Below are 18,803 nucleotides of genomic sequence, written 5' to 3'. Positions count from 1 at the left end.
CATTAAATAAGGGAATTCATCATTTGGCCAAGAATTTCAGCTCCCTCATGGTCAGGTGTTAGATATGGAGGGGGTTCTGCTAACACGACGTCTGAATGGAGATACTCACCCAGGCTTACAATTAGCTGAGTCCCCTTCCCAAAGATGGGTTTCTCAGTGTTCTTCACACAGTGCCAGGGCCCTTTACCAAAAGTCCCTCTTACGGCTGAGCTGCGACTTCCTCTTCGCAGACCACAGCCTGTCTCTAGTGTGGTTAAGGGCACAACATGGGGCCAGATTTATGAGCAAGGCCATTTAGGGTGGCTATGAGTAGGAAGGACTGACCATGCTAGAGTGGCCCCAAACTCTTCTCTGGTCTCACAGACAGCTGAGACCCCCAGACCCTGAACACCTGCAGGCCATTTCTTGCTGCTGACCCTGTAAGAGCCATAATGCCTGGTTGTTCACCACTGGCCTGGCCTATGGCAAGAAAGGAGACCCCTGTGGGCATCACGTATGCAAAGGACACCAGGCCCCTCTTTTTCATTTATTGGAAAGACAAAAAGTGCCACTTCTCCTATGTTGACAGCTGGGAGCCTAATTTCAGAAATGTATGATTCTTGAAAAGCTGTCCCCCAGCTTTACAGAGCAGCTCAAGAAAACTTAAAATTGGGAAGATAAGCCTGCCCTACAAAATAATCAAATATACGTTAAAGCCAGTCACAGAATAACATTTTTGATTATTACCTGGTGTTTTAGATTATCCACGCGCTGTGCGCACCTTTTCCTCCTGAAGCGGTGCTTCTTACTCAGGGCCACAATGAACCATGTCTGGGTCTCAAAGGTAAATCTCTTCTTGTGCATCAGTCTCTGGCCGACTGGCACCCCCCCCACCCCGCCGCCTCTTAGGGCATTGACCACGTCTCCTCAGAAACAGGCCAGATGATCCCTGGGGAAAACTGTAGGCACTTCATGAATATTTGTTAAACTGAATGTATTAAACATCCACCTTTTGTTTCCATTCCTTAAAAAACACTTGAATATCTCTGACAATTTTCAGATGAAAAACATTAATTCTGTCAGATATTACTTGCTGAATTCCATGATTCTTCTAGCCTAGGCTCCAGCTGCCAGTTTTGTATTAATTGCATCCCCACAGGAGTGAGCACCTTTACAAAAACCAGAAGCGTCAGCGTGGTTGAAAGGGATGTGGCATCAACTCTGTTCTCTTTCCTCCCTCGGCTGAGACACCTCATTGTCCCCCACAGGAGCCCATCTTCCTTGGGAAAGATCTGTCCTTCTTTCCTCTTTCAGAGCCAAAATAGTACAGGGGCAAAGATCATTTCAGGATAAAGATGATAAATAAGATATCAAATGTTATCACATTATGCAGAGCCTTCTTTTTTGGGGGGAGGAGGGTGTGGGTGGTGTCAAATTGATGTTTTCACCAAAGGCTGTTTTCAGCACTTTCTCTCTTCCAGATGCAATAATAACCAATTCCAAGTTGGCATCTGGGCATGAACCTCCAAGCTCTGATGAGTCACACATATTGAATCAAGAAATTATGCTACCCCCGAATGAAGAAGCATGTTTTGCTTTCCCCCCTCGCTAGGCAATGAGGAGTTCGAGCAACACCTACAGGGAGATATAAACTAATAATTCTCTTAGATCATATCTGTAGCTTTAAGCTTTAGCATCCTAGAATGCAGGAGCTGAAAGGGAACTTTGCAACTGCCTGGGCCAACAGCTTCATTTTGGAGATGAAAAAGCTGAAGTCCTGAGCGAAAAATTTGCTCAAGGTTAGGTAGGTGGGTAGACCTGAGTCTCAGTACTGTTTTCTGCCGCTTCCTTCATGTGACTCAGGAAAATAAGGACCCTGCCTGAGTAGTCCCCATACCTAGAGGGTGTCCTGACCAACCCAAGTATGATTATCTCTGGTAAAGAGTGGGTATACCATTCCAGGGAGGTGATTGGTGTTGGTGCATAGTTTATGGTTTTAGCGAGAGATATAGAGCATCTTAATTCATTTTAAACATTTAATTTCTTAGGCTGCAGGCAACAACAATTGATAGTGGGGGAAATGGCTCATTAGATCCCAGGAAAGACAAGGGAAAGATAGAGATTTAAAAATTTGTCCTTTACTAAAAGGATAATCCAGCAGAGAGTTGGCTCTGATTATTCTTTCTCCGTGGGACTCATTACAGGAATGACATCCAGGGCAGAGATGGCAAATGCAAAACAGTGTGGTGCTACCTGCTGCTCCTGCTCTCATGGCAGATATTGCTAATAGACACATCATTCTTTTCCTCTGAGTCTAAATATGGCCTCACAATCCTTAGCAATGTGCTCTAGAGAACCACAACCAATTGCCAACTCTTCGTAATTGAGATATAACCTGTTTGTCCTCCCTGCTCTGAGGGATAATTGGAGAGAAAAACCCTATAGAAGGCTTGATAAATCTGGTTGCAAAAGTCAGGCCAGGTTCCTCACAGCCCCTTCGCGAAAAGTATCACTGACCTGGTCGGACCAAGACTCTTCTTCCCAAAGGCTTTGCAGAGGTGGCAACAGCAATACCATGGAGTATCCTGTCTTCTTCGCAGCTTTCCTTCAAACATCAGCTTGGTAGAGGGCATTGGGCAGCAAACCACGGTAAAGTTCCTCATTCTTGTTCTTGCCCAAAGGTCCTTCAGCAAGACCTTCCCCCAAAACAGAGGTCCTGGGGATGGAATACGACTGCTGGATGTCAATCCCTCCCAGGCATGCTTCCTTTATCCATCAGCCCAGGCCTCCTGGGGTCTTGGAATGGAATGTGGTGCAGGAAGAAAGTGATGCACAAACTCTTTTCTAGACCACTCACTCCCATACATTCAGAGATATTAAAGCTTTTCCTTCTCAGTCACGTTCCTGTTCTCTCATGAAAAAGAGATGCACTTGTCCATATCCAGCCAAAGAGATTTCCCTGTGCCCTTTGCTATTGCATTAAGTATTTTGTTGCCAGACAAATGTCAATCTACCCTTTTAGGGTGTTGTCTCATATTCTCAAAGACAGTCCTTTTTGAGTGACTGGGGAAAATGAGCCCTTTGAGCCAACCGAGAAGCAGCTGCCAATCTCAGGGTTGAAAGGGGAATGGGAACAGAAGCAGCAGCTTTGTTTGACTTAAGCTGTGAACAAAGAATATTTTCCTCCCCTGACCTATTTTCTGTCGACATCCACTATGACATACTTATGGAGATGGGCTAATGAGAGCAGTAGAGGGCGCTACAAGGTCAAAAACAAAGCTGCCCACCTCAGAGGAAATTGGGAGAAAAGTCTCTTTTATCGGTGAGAACAGTAATCAAGATCCAAGCAGTGGGACAAAAGTAGCCTTGTTTACAAAATCCCGTGGACCCTGCCAGGTTCAAGGGCCCCCTCCTGAGTGGTGGTTTTTGGCTACTGAGAGGCAGTCCAGGGCACGCACTGCTTTGAGGAGCGGCTCAGGCTTCAGATGTCAGTAGGTTTAAAGGAGACGTGGTAGAGAAATTCAAGGGCAGTAAGTCTGTAATAGATCATTCAATTTTGAGAGGCTTTTTTTCTTCCCCCTTTTATGGAATTTACTGGGGTGACACTGGTTAACAAAAGTATACAGGTTTCAGGTGCGCAATTTCTATACTACATCATCTGTATACTCTATTGTGTGTTCATCACCCCAAGTCAAGTCTCCATCACCATTTATCCCCCTTATACCCTTCTCCACCTCTCTCCACCCTCCCTCCCCTCAGCATTGAGAGTCCTTCTTACCCTGCAACTTTGGGGGCCACTTGTTTATACATTATGGTCTCTCATGAACAAGCCTGTGCAACTTTTGGAAGACATAGGACAGTGGCTACAAGGAGCGTTTCTCTTGCTCCCAATGCTCGTAGGGATTTGGGAAAAGCACAGCTGGCTCAGGTCTAGGGGGAGCACATAGCGCTATGACATGCTTGCAGCACTGACAGAAAATTAAAGATATGGTTCACCTTTTTTTTTTTTTGCCATTGATCAACATGTCTTTTGTCAGATCTCTCAACTTTCCTTTTCAGATTCACTCAGCATCTTTTCTCTGAACATCTTTGATGAGAGTAAAGCTCTCAGGAACTATATTCATCAATCTATTTAATTAAAAAAATAGCAACAGCAATGCCTAACATTTCTAGATTATTTGCTGTTGCATTGCATGTGTTATTTAATTTAATTTTCCAATAGCCCTGTTAGAAAGCTATAATTATTATCTCCACTTTACAGATGGAGAAATTGAGGCTTGGAAGAATTAGGTCATGTATGATGTTGCACAGAAAGTAAATGCTAAGGCTGATCTGAACACAGGCAGTCTAGCTTTAGAACCCAACATTTTTTCAATTAAAAATTACATTTTTAATTCTTCCAGCTTTATCGAGATGTAATCGACATATTGCAATGTGTAATTTTAATGTGCACCATGCGTTGATTTGATGCACTTATATGTTGAGAAGTGGTTACCACCGTGGCATTAGCTGGCACTTCTATCATGTCAGATAATCACATTTCTTTTTTGTGGTGTGAACATTTAAGATCTCCCCTCTTAGCAACTTTCCAGTATATAATACAGCATTATTAACTATAATCATCAGACTATACATTAGATCCCCAGAACTTGTTAATCGTATAACTGGAACTTTGTACTCATTTGACCAAAATCTCCCCATTCCCTTCACATCCCCCAATCCCAGTCCCTGGCAACCACCAATCTACTCTCTGTTTCTACGACAGAGCCTTGCTCTTAGCCATGATTCTGAGCTGCTGTTCTCAGAGGTGCCCTTCCTAAAGGGATGCCTTTCAAGGTGTGTTGGGAGGACACCGTGTGGGGAGAGTCATGCTTCTGCCACCTGAAGGAAGTCTCAGCGTCTGAGCCTTCCATGCGGAGCATTAAGGGAGGGTGTGTCCCTCTTCGTAAGGGTATCTGGAGCCCTCTTCTCCGTTCCCAGATGTAGTCAGATGTAATTGAGGTGGGACAGTCAGAAGAGGAATGGCCGTTTAATTTGTTACCACCTAGATTTGGTGGGAACACTTGGCTTTCTTATAAATATTAAGGTTGGGCAACACCTTTAGAACAGGGACAGTCACCAGGAGCCTGGGTGGGGACTGGCAGAGCCCATGGGTGTCAGAGACCTGGAAGTTCTAAATGGCCTTTGCCAGCAGAAGGCTGGGTCCCTGTGGAGGGGACCCCTGCCTGCAGGCGGCAGTGCAAGCCTGGGCAGCAGCTACTCCAGTGGGACAGCCCCTGTGGGAGGCGTTCATGGTGGGACTTCGGACTGCCTGGTGTTCACTTTTGGTATTCTCCGTGCCTAGGGCTGCTGGGTAAAATACACCAGGCCCAGTGAAATGTGGATTGCAGATAAACAATGACTACTTTTTAAAAGTACAACTATGTCGCAAATATGACTAATTTTTGTTGTTTATTTGAAATGCAAACTTAACTGGGTGTCTTGAATTTTTATTTGCTAAATCTGAAACCTTCTCCATGCCAATGGTGAGTTTTTAAGTGAACAAAGTTGCATTCTGTTGTTCTGCAAATGTATGTTTATTGATTGTCAATTATGTGGTAGACACAAAGCTAGGGGCTAGGGATATATCAGTGAAAAGATAAACAAGGTTTTTGCCCTCATGGAGCTCACACTGTGGTGTGTGCATGTTGGGGGCTGGTGTGAGACAGGAGAAACAAATAACAAATGTGAGAGGAAATAAGGAGGTGTAATTGAGGGTCACTCTGGGTGGGGCGTAGGGAGGTGACTAATTTACTTGGGGTGGCCTCTTTGAGGGAAAGCCTCTATGAGCTGAGGTTTGTGAAGAACTCAGACCAGAGTGTCAGGCAGCTAGAAAAGCGAGGCAGATAGAGGACCAGAAGGAAGGCCCCAGCAGCTGAGGGGAGTAAAAGAGGGAGGAGAGGACGAGCCAGGAGGCTGGGCAGGAGGCAGGGATCAGACCATTTGCAGGGAGTTACAGGCCCAGGAAAGGAGGTCCAGCTGGCATCATGATTTATTCCATAAATACCTAGAAAAGAGGTTGCCCAGAGACAGAAGCAGAAGCAAGGGGACCAGTTAGTGGTCCTGACAAGGGATGATGGTGTCCAGGAGATGAGAAAAATGGATGGACTGGAGATAAATAAGGTGTCCCCCAAAAATGTTTACACACTTTGAATAATTATGAAGGCAGTGTTTACTAAAGTTCATTTTCAAAATTGAACTATCAGCTGTTAAAGGATGTATACAATTTTTGAGGACACCCTGGCAGAAAGGACAGAACTTGCAGATGAATTGGGGGAAAGGGAGACAAAAGAATTCCTAGAACCACTGCTAGTACACGCCTAGGTTTGGAGGAATGAATTAGTGAGTCTTCTATTTTTCAGGACAGTGTTTCCCAACTGTTGTTATGTCCTGGCTTTTGCAGAAAATAGCATTGGTATGGGACGTGGCTGGGAGAGCTGGCCGCAGGGACTTCGACCCCCCAGACCCCATTGGCCACACAGAGCACTGTCTCAGCAAGCTTGTACCCACTCACGCAGTGTGCCCATTGGGAAGCTCTGCTTTGGGGGAGAATTTTTTCAGCTGGAGCCAAGTGGGTGCTGCAAAGGGCCCAAGGAGAGAGGTGCAGCAAACCCTCCCAGGGTCAGGCAGTCCTTAAGAAACAGAAGTAACAGGTTTCTAGAATTCAGGGCTGAGACAGATTTAGAATTGACTTTGTTCATCCCTTTTACCCCTGTCTTTACATAGAAGCAGAAGGGACTTGTCTAAGGTACTCATTCATTTATTTCATTTACCAAGTACAAGTGCGCACAGCTGTGTGAGGTGCCCCTCTACAGCGCTGCCATGGCCAGAGTGTGACCACACCCTGGCACCCCAGTCTGTGATCGGAGCATATGGAAACGGAGGGTAGCCCTGGCGGGTTTTGCTCAGTGGTTAGAGTGTTGGCATGAGGACTGAAGGGTCACGGGTTTAATTCCCAGTCAAGGTCAAGGGCAAGTACCTCGGTTGCAGGTTCCCTAGCCCCTGTAGGGGCGCATGCTAGGGGTGTGTGTGGGAAGCAACCAATCCATGTGTCTCTCCCATCGATGGTCGATGTTTCTTTCTCTCTCTCTTTCTCTTTCCCTCCTCCCTCCCTTCCACTCACTCTAAAAATCAATGGAAAAAAATATCCTTGGATGAAGATTAAAAAGAAAAGAAAAAAAATGGAGGGTAGGCCACTTTTATAGCAATTTGATATCTAAGCATGTGATTGTTGGGCTTGCAGTTTCTATTTCTGTCTTTTTAAAAAAAGTAATTTCTTTTCTTTTCTTTTTTTTTTTTTTAACCAAAGTACTCGCTCAAGATGGATTGAGGACCAAAATAACAACAACAACGCTTCCTTGGCTGGAAGCATTTGCTTCAGGGAGTAATTCAGTCACGTGACCGCCAGGGCTGCCTGTCTCCTCTCATTTCCTTCTGATCTCCTTCCTGTCAGAAGCGCTAAGATGGTCTCAGAGGTTTCAGGACCCCGTTTCATTCTATACCCTCTGCTCTGTCATGAAAAGAAGATGATCTGTATTGTGGCCTTTAGCCTTTTGCTTTTTTGTAAGTACATTCACTTGCTGATGTTCCTCTTGTTCTGCCAGCCCATTTCCCTTTCTTTGACTTTCAACGGCTTGGCGTCTTTCTCTCTTACACTAGTTTTCCAGTTATTCTCTGCCTTTGACCTTTATCTCTGTGTCCTTCTCCTGCCTCTGCCCATTGAGTTCCCTCTGGGTGGGCTTGTGCTGCACCCAGTGGCTGGGGGTGCAGGACTTCACTATTTCCTCTGTTCTTCTCTTCACAGACAAGGGCATGCTGTGTAACAAAGTGACCCAGAATTCCCTGGACCAGACAGTGGCAACTGGCAGTGAGGTGACACTGCTCTGTACTTATGACACCCAGTACTTAAATCCAGGTTTATCCTGGTACCGAAGAAGGCCAGATCATTCCTTTCAGATTATCCTTTACAGGGATAACACTCGGGCCCATGACGCGGAATTTGCTCAGGGTCGGTTTTCCGTGCAGCACAGTCACACCCACCGAACCTTCCACTTGGTGATCTCCTCAGTGAGGACTGAAGACAGAGCCACTTACTACTGTGCCATGAACTCACCACGGTGATGCAGGTGCCCAGGAAGCCTGTGCACAAACCCAGCACAGCCTGCCTTTCGGAGCAGCTCACATCATTGGACATGGCACTTCTTCCTAGTCACGTGTGTGCCAAGCTTGCCTTATAGATGCCCTACCCTGTCTGCTGAATAATAAGGTGCCTGTCCCATCGAGGGGAGCACGGTGGCTTCAGATGGAGCAGAGCATCTCCCATTTCTGACTCGGTGTCCCCTTGCTACCTGAGCGACTTCTGTGGGGAAAGGTGAACTGAATGTCTGAGGGATTGTCATCTTTGTGTCCCCGGCACCCAGGTCATGCCTGATAAAGAGTGGGCATAACAAGTATGTACTGCGTGTGCTGTGAGGGTATCAGCATGATGCAGGCGAAGGGCCAGTCTAAGGAGAGCCCATCAGAAGTGTCCTTATTTTAGTCTCCATCACTTATCCATTCTTGTGAACTGCTCTATTTTCTTTTTAAGAATTAAATTGGACTCAAAGTTATCTACTTAAACACAGTTTCCCCAATTTACCATTTGTCCTGTGTCTTCTAGTGCAGCCACTTTATTTCTCCTGGATGCCCGTTGATACCTCCAGTTCACTTACTTCATTTGGGGAACATTTTTCTTTCACTGAAGAGCATTGAGATATTCCCAGAAACGTGTCTGTGAATCCCAGAACTCTAGCTTGAAAGTTCCCGAGTTTGGAGGTCAGTGGTGTCTCCAGGGAAGAGAATGACCTCTGGGGAAACCAACTATGTGATGTCAAAATAAATACACCCTCAGCCTGGAAGTTGGTGTCCCCTTCCTCTACCTCCACTGAATTCTCTGCCATGTGACAACTATTAGAGTTATTATGTGTAATCTTAGAAGTAGTGGAAGTCTCAGACATTGTTTTATAGGAAATACAGCGAAGCCCAGAGAGATGAAGGATGTTCCCAAGGTTGGATAGCTGGTTAATGACAGAGCCAGGCTGCTGTGCTGCCTTTCTAGGCCTCTCTCTCACCGCTGCAGCCTAGGAGGTGTTACAGTTGATGGTTGGGCAGCAGTTTACCTAGGCTTTAAAACAGACAAGTGAAGAGCAGTCACTGTGGAGAGGAAGGAAAAGAACAGAGTGAAGGAGCCTAAGGCCTTGGGCAAATGACTCAGCCTCTAGGGCTTCTGTTCTGCTGCCTACTGAGTGCGTAACAGTCTCCCTCAGGGCTCTCGTGATGCTGCCTGTGAAACTGTAATTCACAGTGTGATGGCCCCAGATCTGAAGGCAGCCACAGCCCCATCTGGCTCCTGCCTTCAATCTTTTCTGAAGGCTCCTGTTGGTGGAAGAAATTCATAATCCTGTGATGTGCTAGGATGTCTTTTTCTGATGATCAAAGTGGGCCAGAGGCTGGCTCATTCATATGCTAAATAGAGGATAATCCTGTATTTAGACAATCTGGTCTTGCTGAAACTTCAAGTCAACACCTAGCTCTTTTTTGGGGGATGCAGTGTGCTATTGTAGGGGAACTTGATAACTTGGTCCTGCTCTCAATAATATCCCTGCCTCACTGGATGACTTTGGACAAGGTACAGACCTTTTTGGAGGGATATATATATATATATATATATATATATATTTTCCATTTGAAAAATGAAATGTGATATTTTGTACTTAGTAACTTCAGAGAAACATTTTAATGTGACTCAAGGTAACAGATGTGAATGTTTTGGAAACAAGCATTCTTTACATATACAAGATGAAGTTGTGTGGAATCTTTTCATGGTTTTTACCTGGATGGACCTGGTTTGTCCATTTAGATTGTCCTCACCCCATTGACTCAGAGTGCTACTGCCTCCTTTCTTTGATTTGGGCTATGAAGACATGATGTGTGAGTTTGCTGATGGTGATGGCAAGGGAGTTGCTGGTGAGGGGTGCTCTTTCACTTGTAACCTCATAAGCCCCCACTTGACACCCATGTGGGTGCTGAGGAAACCACAATACTGGGTTGCTAGGGCTCTGCTACCGAGGTGCATGCACCTGGAAACAGCTGTGGCCTTGCTGAGGGGGGAGTAGCAGAGCTCATGGGCTATCCTGGGGACACTGCTGTTGTGAATTGCTGTAGCAGAAGCAGCAACAACAGGAAACCCAGGGCTGGGCCCCTGAGGCAGAAAGCCTGAAGGCTGGGGGCTCAGGAAGCTGGGGTTTGACCAATAAGCTTAATCTGACCAACAGCGAATTCATAGCGCCCTGTGGTAAATTTCTGCTTATGGTGGTCACAATAGGGTAAAGCCAGAGGTGAGGCACACACAATGCACTTTAATAAATACAACAGAGACAGGTCAGAGAAGAATGGCAGAAAGCCATGCAAACCAAGGGCCCAGGCCAGAGTCAGTGTCCAGTGACCTCCAACTCTCCATGCAGAGACTGGCAGGCAAGAGAGAGTGGATACACAGTTTCTACAGGGAAAATCTAGGGCTCTCATTTCTATCCCTCCCTCCAAAAATACCTACATAGTGAGTTGCTTGAAGGCAAGCTCCTGTCTTGTTCATCTTTGCACCCTCAGCACAGTGCCTGGAATTTTAGAGGGAGTCAATTCATGTTTGTTAAATGAATTAATAGAAAGAAGTGCATTTCCTCTGTCTTACTTTGATCTCTGTGAGTGACTTGGAGAGTATTTAGATGATATTAAAATACTCACATTGCCTACACGGAGAGTGTTAGAGAGTCCAATGTAATTTTGTTTGTAAAGTAGTAGAAAGAGCAGAAAGTGCTTTTGTGGATGAGATGCCAGTTTGGGGCCGATCTAGTGCTGGGTTGAGCAGAGCCTTTCATGTTAAGGTAAAGGACACCTGCCTCCTTCCCCCCGGAGTCTGCTTTCCTCTTGGAGAACAGAGCTGGGAACCTGTTGGCTCCTACTTTCTAGTCCTGAAGGCAAAGAAAGTAAAAGGAACAAGACACCATTTGTGTATCAATTGTAGAAATAAAAAATGAGCCTTCTGTCCCCTTTTATCTCTATATCCATTTATAAAGCAGCATATAAAGCATGCAGGACCATAACTCTACCCCCCAGGACTTTGTCTTTCCACGAGGCTGGAGGATGAGCTGGGTTTGTTGCCTTCAAAGAGAAAGTTGTTTGGGAAGCAGCCATTTAAGCAAGGCTGGGGCGGGTTAACTTGAATCACTGAGAAGTCAGGAGCCTTAGAAGCACTTTTGTAGGCTTTGGTTTCTTTCAGGAAGTGTAGCTGTCTCCTGCCTGTCAGCCTGCAAGTGAAGGAAAGTTGTCAGAGTTGATGTAGAGTCATAGACGGTCAGTGCTGCACGGAATCACAGCCGTACATGGTCTGGGGATGGCCAGTATGGGTTGTGGCTGTACCACTGCAGTCATCACTAATCAGTCATGGCTATTTCCCTTCTACACATGGCAATAGTTCATCTGTCACTATCAGTGTATCAGTGTTGGCACAAGTCATGAAACCCCATAGGCTCTTAGTCATTCTTAGCTCTTTATTTTACAGATGCAAAAACCCAGACTGACAGAGGTGAAGAAATCTGGCTAAGGTAACGTTGTGAGCTAGTGACAAAGTCAGGACTGAAACTCAGATCTCTGACTCCTAGTGTGGTCTGTGTCCTTGGGGCTGTTGGTAAAACAGTCACCTGTTCAGGAATGACTGGGTATGCTTGCAGGCTGAGTAGGATCAGTCAAACACTCTAAGTCTAGGGTTGTTCCTAGATTGGGATCTGGGACTGAGGAGTATTTGGGGGTATTGGAGAAGGAGCTTTATAGGAAAACCTAGGCTCTGGTTTGAATTTCATATCTAAGTTTACATGAAGAGGGAATGCAAGTGATGTCTGGCAAATAATTACTGTCTCAGCCTCAACTTCATATGCATCCTGAGTAGCTAGTAGTGGGCTGTTCATGAGTAGTGGGGGTATAGGCTCACCTCAGTGATGGGCTGGTCTACACATTCGAGTCCTATGATTAAGGACTGGGAGCTGGCATACCCTTTGTCTGGGCAAAGACAGATTCTGCTCCACCTGAATATTCTTTAGATAAGGCTTTCCTGCTGGCTTTGTAAGTAACCAATGGTCCCGTGGCCAGATAAACAAAAACAGTCAAGTGAAGAAGACTAATTCTCATTATTTAGCTCCAATTTTTTAGCTCCTGCATTGGAGGTGGGGGTTATTGACTGGTATTACATTATACTACACAATGGGTTTGAGTCTGGCTTGAAATAAAGGATAACAGGGAGTGGGGTATTGTTATGCTGAGCATCTGAGATAACTCCCCTCATTAATTTGAAATATGTGTCTATGTATTTTTCCCTTTCCAACGCTTCTTGGTCTCTTATAATTTCTAAACCGCTATTCTCCCCATGTGCAGCATAGTTCGGGTGGAGGTAGGAATAAGAAGCAGCTAATTCTTACCTTAACAGAAAAGTAACTTGGCAGTCAAGAGAAAATTGACAGCAACAGTCTTGGCAAACAGCACTCGGAGCCCCAGCACTGTGAGGGACAGCATGTTCACCTTCTCGGCATGAACTGTGGTTGAACAAGAGTGAAGATGGTGACTTCCTTGAGAGAATAAATTCCCTTCCAGGAATTGGGCCCCCAACACTGACACCAGCCTGCCCCAGATCACCATTATTCTTCCTGGTCTGCAAGCCCAGCGTGGTGCCTCAGTGACCACAGGCTGCTGCTTACACCCAGCTCGGCAGGCAAGCTTTGGAAACCCATGCTTGCAGCCCAATGTCTGCTGGAGAGTCAGAGAAAACCAACTGGGCTCAAGTATGGTTTTTGTTTTCTTTTGAAATCTGGTGATTTTTGGCCCCAGAGTTTGCTTTACCCCTCAGTTGTGAAGCTGGTCCTTTGATTTCAACTAACCTTTGGGTTTATGGTAGATCTCTGAAGTTTGGTGTTTTTTTTCAGGTTCCATTGGTTTTAGATGATCTGCAATAAACAGAAGTGGTCAAGATTACATTGGCAACCAAGAGGCTCAAAGGATTTTAGGTTTTAAAACTGGAGATTTAAGGAAGTTAACTGAGGACCAGAGGTGTGACTTGGTTAAGGTCATACAGCTATTTGCACAGCCAACATTTCTACCAGTTAGGGCTTGCTATCATTATACCATGAAGCCATTATCCAGGCATGCTTCTAATTTGTAGGAAGAACTAGGATTCTTAACCCATGAGAGGCTGGGCTAGCTTTTGTTTTGGGCTTCACACTAGATTAGACTTCACTTGGATTTTTAACTCCAGAGTCTAGTAGTAGGATAACCATTAGTATAAAGGGGACAGTTGTTGGTGAAGAAGAGAGATGGCGATGAAACAGATGAATTTTGTCTTAGATTCTAACTCAAAAATGGAGAAAGTTCAATTTCCCAGCCAATGACAGGGTATAGTTGGGCCTATGTCTTGTTTCTAGCATGACACCATGTTGAGAGCCATTTGTCAGGAGTTTACATTTCCAACTTCCCTTTCCCTAACTTTTCTTCTCCACAATCCCAGACCCCAAGGCCAGATACGACCTACCTGAAGAATTTGTCATCTTTTCAAAGTTAGCGGAGTACCAGATTTTATTGTGTTGAACTGAACATGTCACTGAATTAGAATCTTCATACCGACCAAGCTTGACAGCACTGTACTTCCCACTGGGAGAGACGACGATAGCAGGGTCAAATTCTATTATTTTCTTGGATGACTGGAGACTTATATCTACATTTTTGGGGTAGAAATCCTTCACCAGACAAGCAACATTGGTCCCATTTTTCATGATGAAAACAGATGGTTTGGCAGGAGGCTGATTTTCTGCAAATATAATCAGTTTATTTCATGAGATGATTATCCACAATATGTTAGAGTTTGCCTCAGTTTCCCTGGTGCCAAACACTACAACCCATACTTCGTCCTGTTAGTAACCCGGGCTTGTTAACACCTCCATGAAAGAATGGCCAAAGGGAGCAGAAATGAAAGTCAGTCAGTTTAAATTCAAGTTAAGAGCTGCTAAGAGATATGGCTGGGAGCAGAGATGGAAAATAACAACTACAAAAAAATTTCTGGATCATCTGAGTTTCAATAATCTAACCTTAATTAACCAATCCCCTGGACAATCAAGGTCAGGTTGACTACCTGTCCACATCAATTTGTTTATTTTAAAAGCATGGGCCTTCAGAGGGAAATCAGGGCAGGTGTTCATGCTTTAAGTTATGTCGATTAAAGAATCAAGGGTATGAGAAGGACTACATAACTGGTTCAAACACTCTGAGGATGGTAGTGTTGGGATCACTTCAGGGTGTCGCCTCCATTTTATGGACTGGAAGGGATCTGCTGAAGTTAAGTGATACATCTCTCTGTCTTTAGGTGAATACTTATTCTTTTGTAAGAGTCTACCCTACAGTTTCCTTTCAGTCTTTAATCAAAGAATAACAACTATCATTCTCAGGAAGTCCTCATAGATATAAAATCAGTTGAAGTCCATTGTTCTTGTTTTATTCTAAGTGGAGCTCTGGAATGTTGGTCCCAATAATTGGGTCTCCTCCTAGCCTTCTCTCCTGTCATGCCTCACCTCAACTTACCATCTGTCTGCTATACTGTATGTGCATCTTTTATCCCCCTTAAAACCAAAAGTCTTGAAGCTTTGAGGGTGGTAGTAAGGATTCTTTTGCATTGTGCCTTACTGAAGTTTCTGAGTTGTGATACATTTTGTGTCCATGGGGACTTAAACTCTTAGGCTATCTTAAAATAGATGCTAAAAAAAGAGCTCTGCAAACACCTGAAATCAAAAAAGACATCCAACCTCTGAATGGTGTCTGGATGCGTTTCCAAAGGTAAGCTTAACTGCTGATTTTCAATGTTACTAGCTTGTGTGAATATGGCCCTTCGTGTTCAAAACTTAGTTGAGTTTGGCTTCTTAATATCAAATTAAATAATGTTGAATTCCAGTGTACTTTTATTTACTATGGTCTACAATCAAGACATAAGGTATTGCTAAACAAAAGTCTTGGTAATGAGTGTGTATATGGAATAATTTTTCTAGTGTTCTTGTCGATCTTGACTCTGGATTTGGGTTTCAGCTGTGAAGCTCACGGTAGCAGAGCTATAACCAAATCAATCAGTTATATCTGGTTGAGATGGAGTGGTTGCTTGTCAGGAAGTTCCTGCTGATCACCATTTTATAAATGGACCATGGCTGATCAGGGTTTTCCTAGAGAATCAGCTATTCAGAGAAGGCCCCTCATCACTACCATCATAATTCTCCCCCCGCCCCTTCTGCTAGGAAGCTCAACTAAAAGACTGGATTCTATTACAGTCACACTCAGGGCAGGAAACTCATTCCTAAGAATCTAGTTTCTTATATTTTTTGGCATTAGCTCTAGACAAGAGAGGGATTGGGGACTTTTTAAAGGGCTCTCCTGGAAAATGCTTTCAACTTACGTGAGAACCCAAGCCACTGATAACAGACACTGATAACCCTAGCGGTAACGGCTTAGAAACCACATGCTCTGCTCATTCTCCTCCCTTCGGAACTTTGACATTTCTTGCTCACTTATACTGACTTTGGTTTGAGATATATTCCAGTTGATTTTCAAGGGAGTTATGAATTACAGAAAAAGGAAACGTGTCTATTAAAAAACAGAAACAAAAAAACTCTATCTCCTTGGCTACTTAAGCATATCTTCTGATCCTAGTCTGATTTAGTTAGCTAATTAAGGCTTGCTTGGGATTTAAAAATCTACGTTCAAAGGCAGTTGTCAATGATCACTTTGGGCTGGAGATACCTGGTATGAATAATTTGAACAATGTACTATAGCTGGCAACACAGGTGTCTGAAGGAGTTCATCCACTTTTAATATTGAGCTCTGAATCTGTTAGTCATCATTTCAGATAGAGCATAGTGTATTGATTTGGTAAAACAGTTTTCTCAGATGCTTTCTCAGTCAGTGTCTATATATTCAAAACAATTGTTTGAAAGTAAACTGTTTTATCTAACCATGGTAACCAAAGAAAAGGCTATTTGACTGGGTTGAACTTTAAAAAACACACGGAACCATTAAATATAGTTGCCATATGTGACCTGGTCTATTCTTATATTTAAACCAAAAACTTGAAATTGTATAAAATTTGCACTACTGTAGCCTAAAACTTAAAGATTTAATTAATTGTTTATCTTTTGAGAATTTTCAGTTTTTCTTCTTGGTTCACAAATATAATTACATTTCAACATGTGTTTCAAAGTGTTATTTGTTTGGATAATTGTTATCTTACTTTCAGACTTTCTCTTTTTATGAGTTCTAGTCCAATGCTAAGGTTATGTGCTGGTAAACAATATGAAAAGAAGTGTATACTGTTCTTAAACAGTCTTTCTAAATTTTAAACTTAGAAATAATTTAGGATTTATATCCTAAATAGAGAGTCCTACTGGCTCCCTAAAAATTGCAACATCTATAACAATGTCACTCACAATTTTGAGGCTCTCTGCCAACATGAGAGTTAACTTGAGCACTAGAATGTCAGTTTGCTCTACGTGATTATTCTCACCAGGTTAAACACATCTGTCCTACATCTTCCAAGATGCAGGACATTTGTTTTCAGGTTGTAATGAGGCAGGCACATGAGTCAGGTTAACCAAAGGGATGTGTAAGGATAAAACAACTTCCTGGAGAATTTGGGCCCACGTTCTGCCTCTCCTGCACCCAGCTGCTCCAACTATTAGTATAATTTTTCTAGATTTCTTTGTGCTTTCTGGGCTGCTCTGAAGATTTCAGAAATAAGTGGGAGCTATGGTTTTAACATGTGTTTCTAAAAAATAAAAGCAGTTACAGAGCTACTTCAGTGACTCAACCTAATGTCTCCATTCCGGCCCATTTCACATCTCCTAGGTATACTTTCTCAAGTAATGCAAATTGGATGGCAGCCCCAGCCCCTCAATTTATCCCCAAGAAATACAAGGGGAAAATCAACTCACGGGGTTCCACGAAGAGTTGGGTGCCAGCTCCGAAAAATATCTGTCGGGTGTCCCAGGAGCACATTGCGATGCTGCCTCACAGGTAACCAGCCCGGGGCTGGCCCCTGGGGCCTGGGCTAGAACATCTGCATCCTGCCTCCCCAGCCTGTGCCCAGCCAAGAGACCCCCACAGCTCAGAGAACTACAAAGCTGTCCTTGATGAGCTCAGGGGGCCATGTGCACAGAGTCTCAGTTTTCTTTGAAGCTAATAATAGTTGAACTGCTGGATAAGGATGTGAGCATGAAATCCCACCTGAGAAACACTGGGCTAGGACAGTGCGGAGAGAGAGCAAGACAAGAGGGTGACAGGTGACCGATAGCTGCCTTCAAGATGGAAATGTACTCCTGGTTTATTCGGAGATCTCTCTAAGAAAAACACAGTAGCTTGGGAGTATGGATGGAGCATTGAATGTTGACATTTCTTATAATGAATGTTAGAACGTGGAATGTTAGACACAGGTCTTGTTCTCATATTCTGGCCCCTTCTCTTGGGTCACAAATGCTGCTTTTTAAAATTAGAAACCTAATTTCTCCCCTATCACTCATACTGAGTCTCACAATAAGAAAAAATTTTCTTTCTAATTCCCTGAGCCCAGGGAAAGGCTTTCGAAGGACCTGAGGGTTGAACAAGAAATTGGCAGCTGCCAGAGGAGCCCAGTGGTGCTGCATATTATGAATTCAGGTTGAAGGAGACTGTGTTTGCTCTGGATTGCTTGTTTTTGTTTTATAATTTCTCCCGATTCTGGGTCCAGATACAAGTTTCAGGAGGATATAGTAATCATGTGAAAATGAACTTAAACACCCTATGGATTTCTCCATCTCATCACCAAAAATCAAGAGTCTAGGGCTAGAGCCAAAGGGACTGACAGGTGTATAGGTCCATTATGTGCTGTCAAAACTTTAAGGATTGTGGGTTTGATTTGAAATTCCCACTCTCCTCACCTGAGCTTCACACCTCATGTTACACTCCATCACTGCTGGAAGGGAAAACCAGAGAAGTAAATAGAGTATCATTAGAGAGCATGGTCAGCGTCCTGGCAGAGGGGTTAAGTATCAGTTTCATCTCTTCTTTTCTAAAACTCCCAAAGGTGCAGCCACAGATATTTGATTTGAACAGTGCAGGTAATTCTGAATTTCAAATGGAAATAATTTCCCCCCGCAATCCTCACCCGAGGATATTTTTCCATTGATTTTTAGAGAGAGTGGAAGGGAGGGGGAGAAACACACACACACACACACACACACCCCAATGTGAGAGAGACATATCGATTGGTTGTCTCCCACATGAGCCCTGACCAGAGCCAGGGATCAAGCCTGCAATTGAGGCATGTGCCCTTTACCAGAATCGAAACTGGGACCCTTCAGTCCACAGGCTGACGCTCTATCCACAGAGCCAAACCTGCTAGGGCTCAAGTGGAAATGATTTAAAGGGAAAATTAAACATAATACTTTATACTCAGATGCAATTTGACCAACATCAATCAGACTGCAATCAGCTACAACATAATTCTGTTTCTGTCCTTCCTTTGATTTCTCTAGTCTTTCTCCTCTCAAAGATAAGACAATTCACCAAATTCCACTATTTCCCTGGAAGCAACAGGCAATCAAAAAACCTCTGGAAGTTTATATTACCCTCTTAGAGGCACACTACGAGTTGCTTTCAGGACTGTCAGCCTCGCCACATTCATGTACCTTTTCCCACTT

The 18,803-nt window shown here is 44.0% G+C and overlaps 1 protein-coding gene and 1 gene segment (V, D, J or C); both read right to left on the bottom strand.

Annotated features, from left to right (window-relative positions):
* LOC139017637 (T cell receptor alpha chain MC.7.G5-like) overlaps positions 1 to 18,803 on the bottom strand; it is a 288,027-nt gene that overhangs the window by 71,773 nt on the left and 197,451 nt on the right. Inside the window, exon 3 of the mRNA XM_070426261.1 lies at positions 204 to 210. Within this exon, the coding sequence (XP_070282362.1) occupies positions 204 to 210 (7 nt within the window). The remainder of the gene's footprint in view (positions 1 to 203; positions 211 to 18,803) is intronic.
* The window catches only part of LOC139017648 (T cell receptor delta constant-like), a 51,242-nt gene continuing 42,219 nt past the window's right edge, over positions 9,781 to 18,803 (bottom strand). The window contains 4 exon segments of the C gene segment in view: positions 9,781 to 11,360; positions 12,525 to 12,638; positions 12,981 to 13,046; positions 13,628 to 13,903. Of these exon segments, the coding sequence occupies positions 12,526 to 12,638; positions 12,981 to 13,046; positions 13,628 to 13,903 (455 nt within the window).

The sequence above is a fragment of the Myotis yumanensis genome, unplaced genomic scaffold (assembly GCF_028538775.1).
Source record: "Myotis yumanensis isolate MYYU_CA2020_CCGP unplaced genomic scaffold, mMyoYum1.0.hap1 SCAF_1, whole genome shotgun sequence".
Lineage (NCBI taxonomy): Eukaryota > Metazoa > Chordata > Mammalia > Chiroptera > Vespertilionidae > Myotis > Myotis yumanensis.
This window is presented reverse-complemented; position numbering and strand designations above follow the sequence as displayed.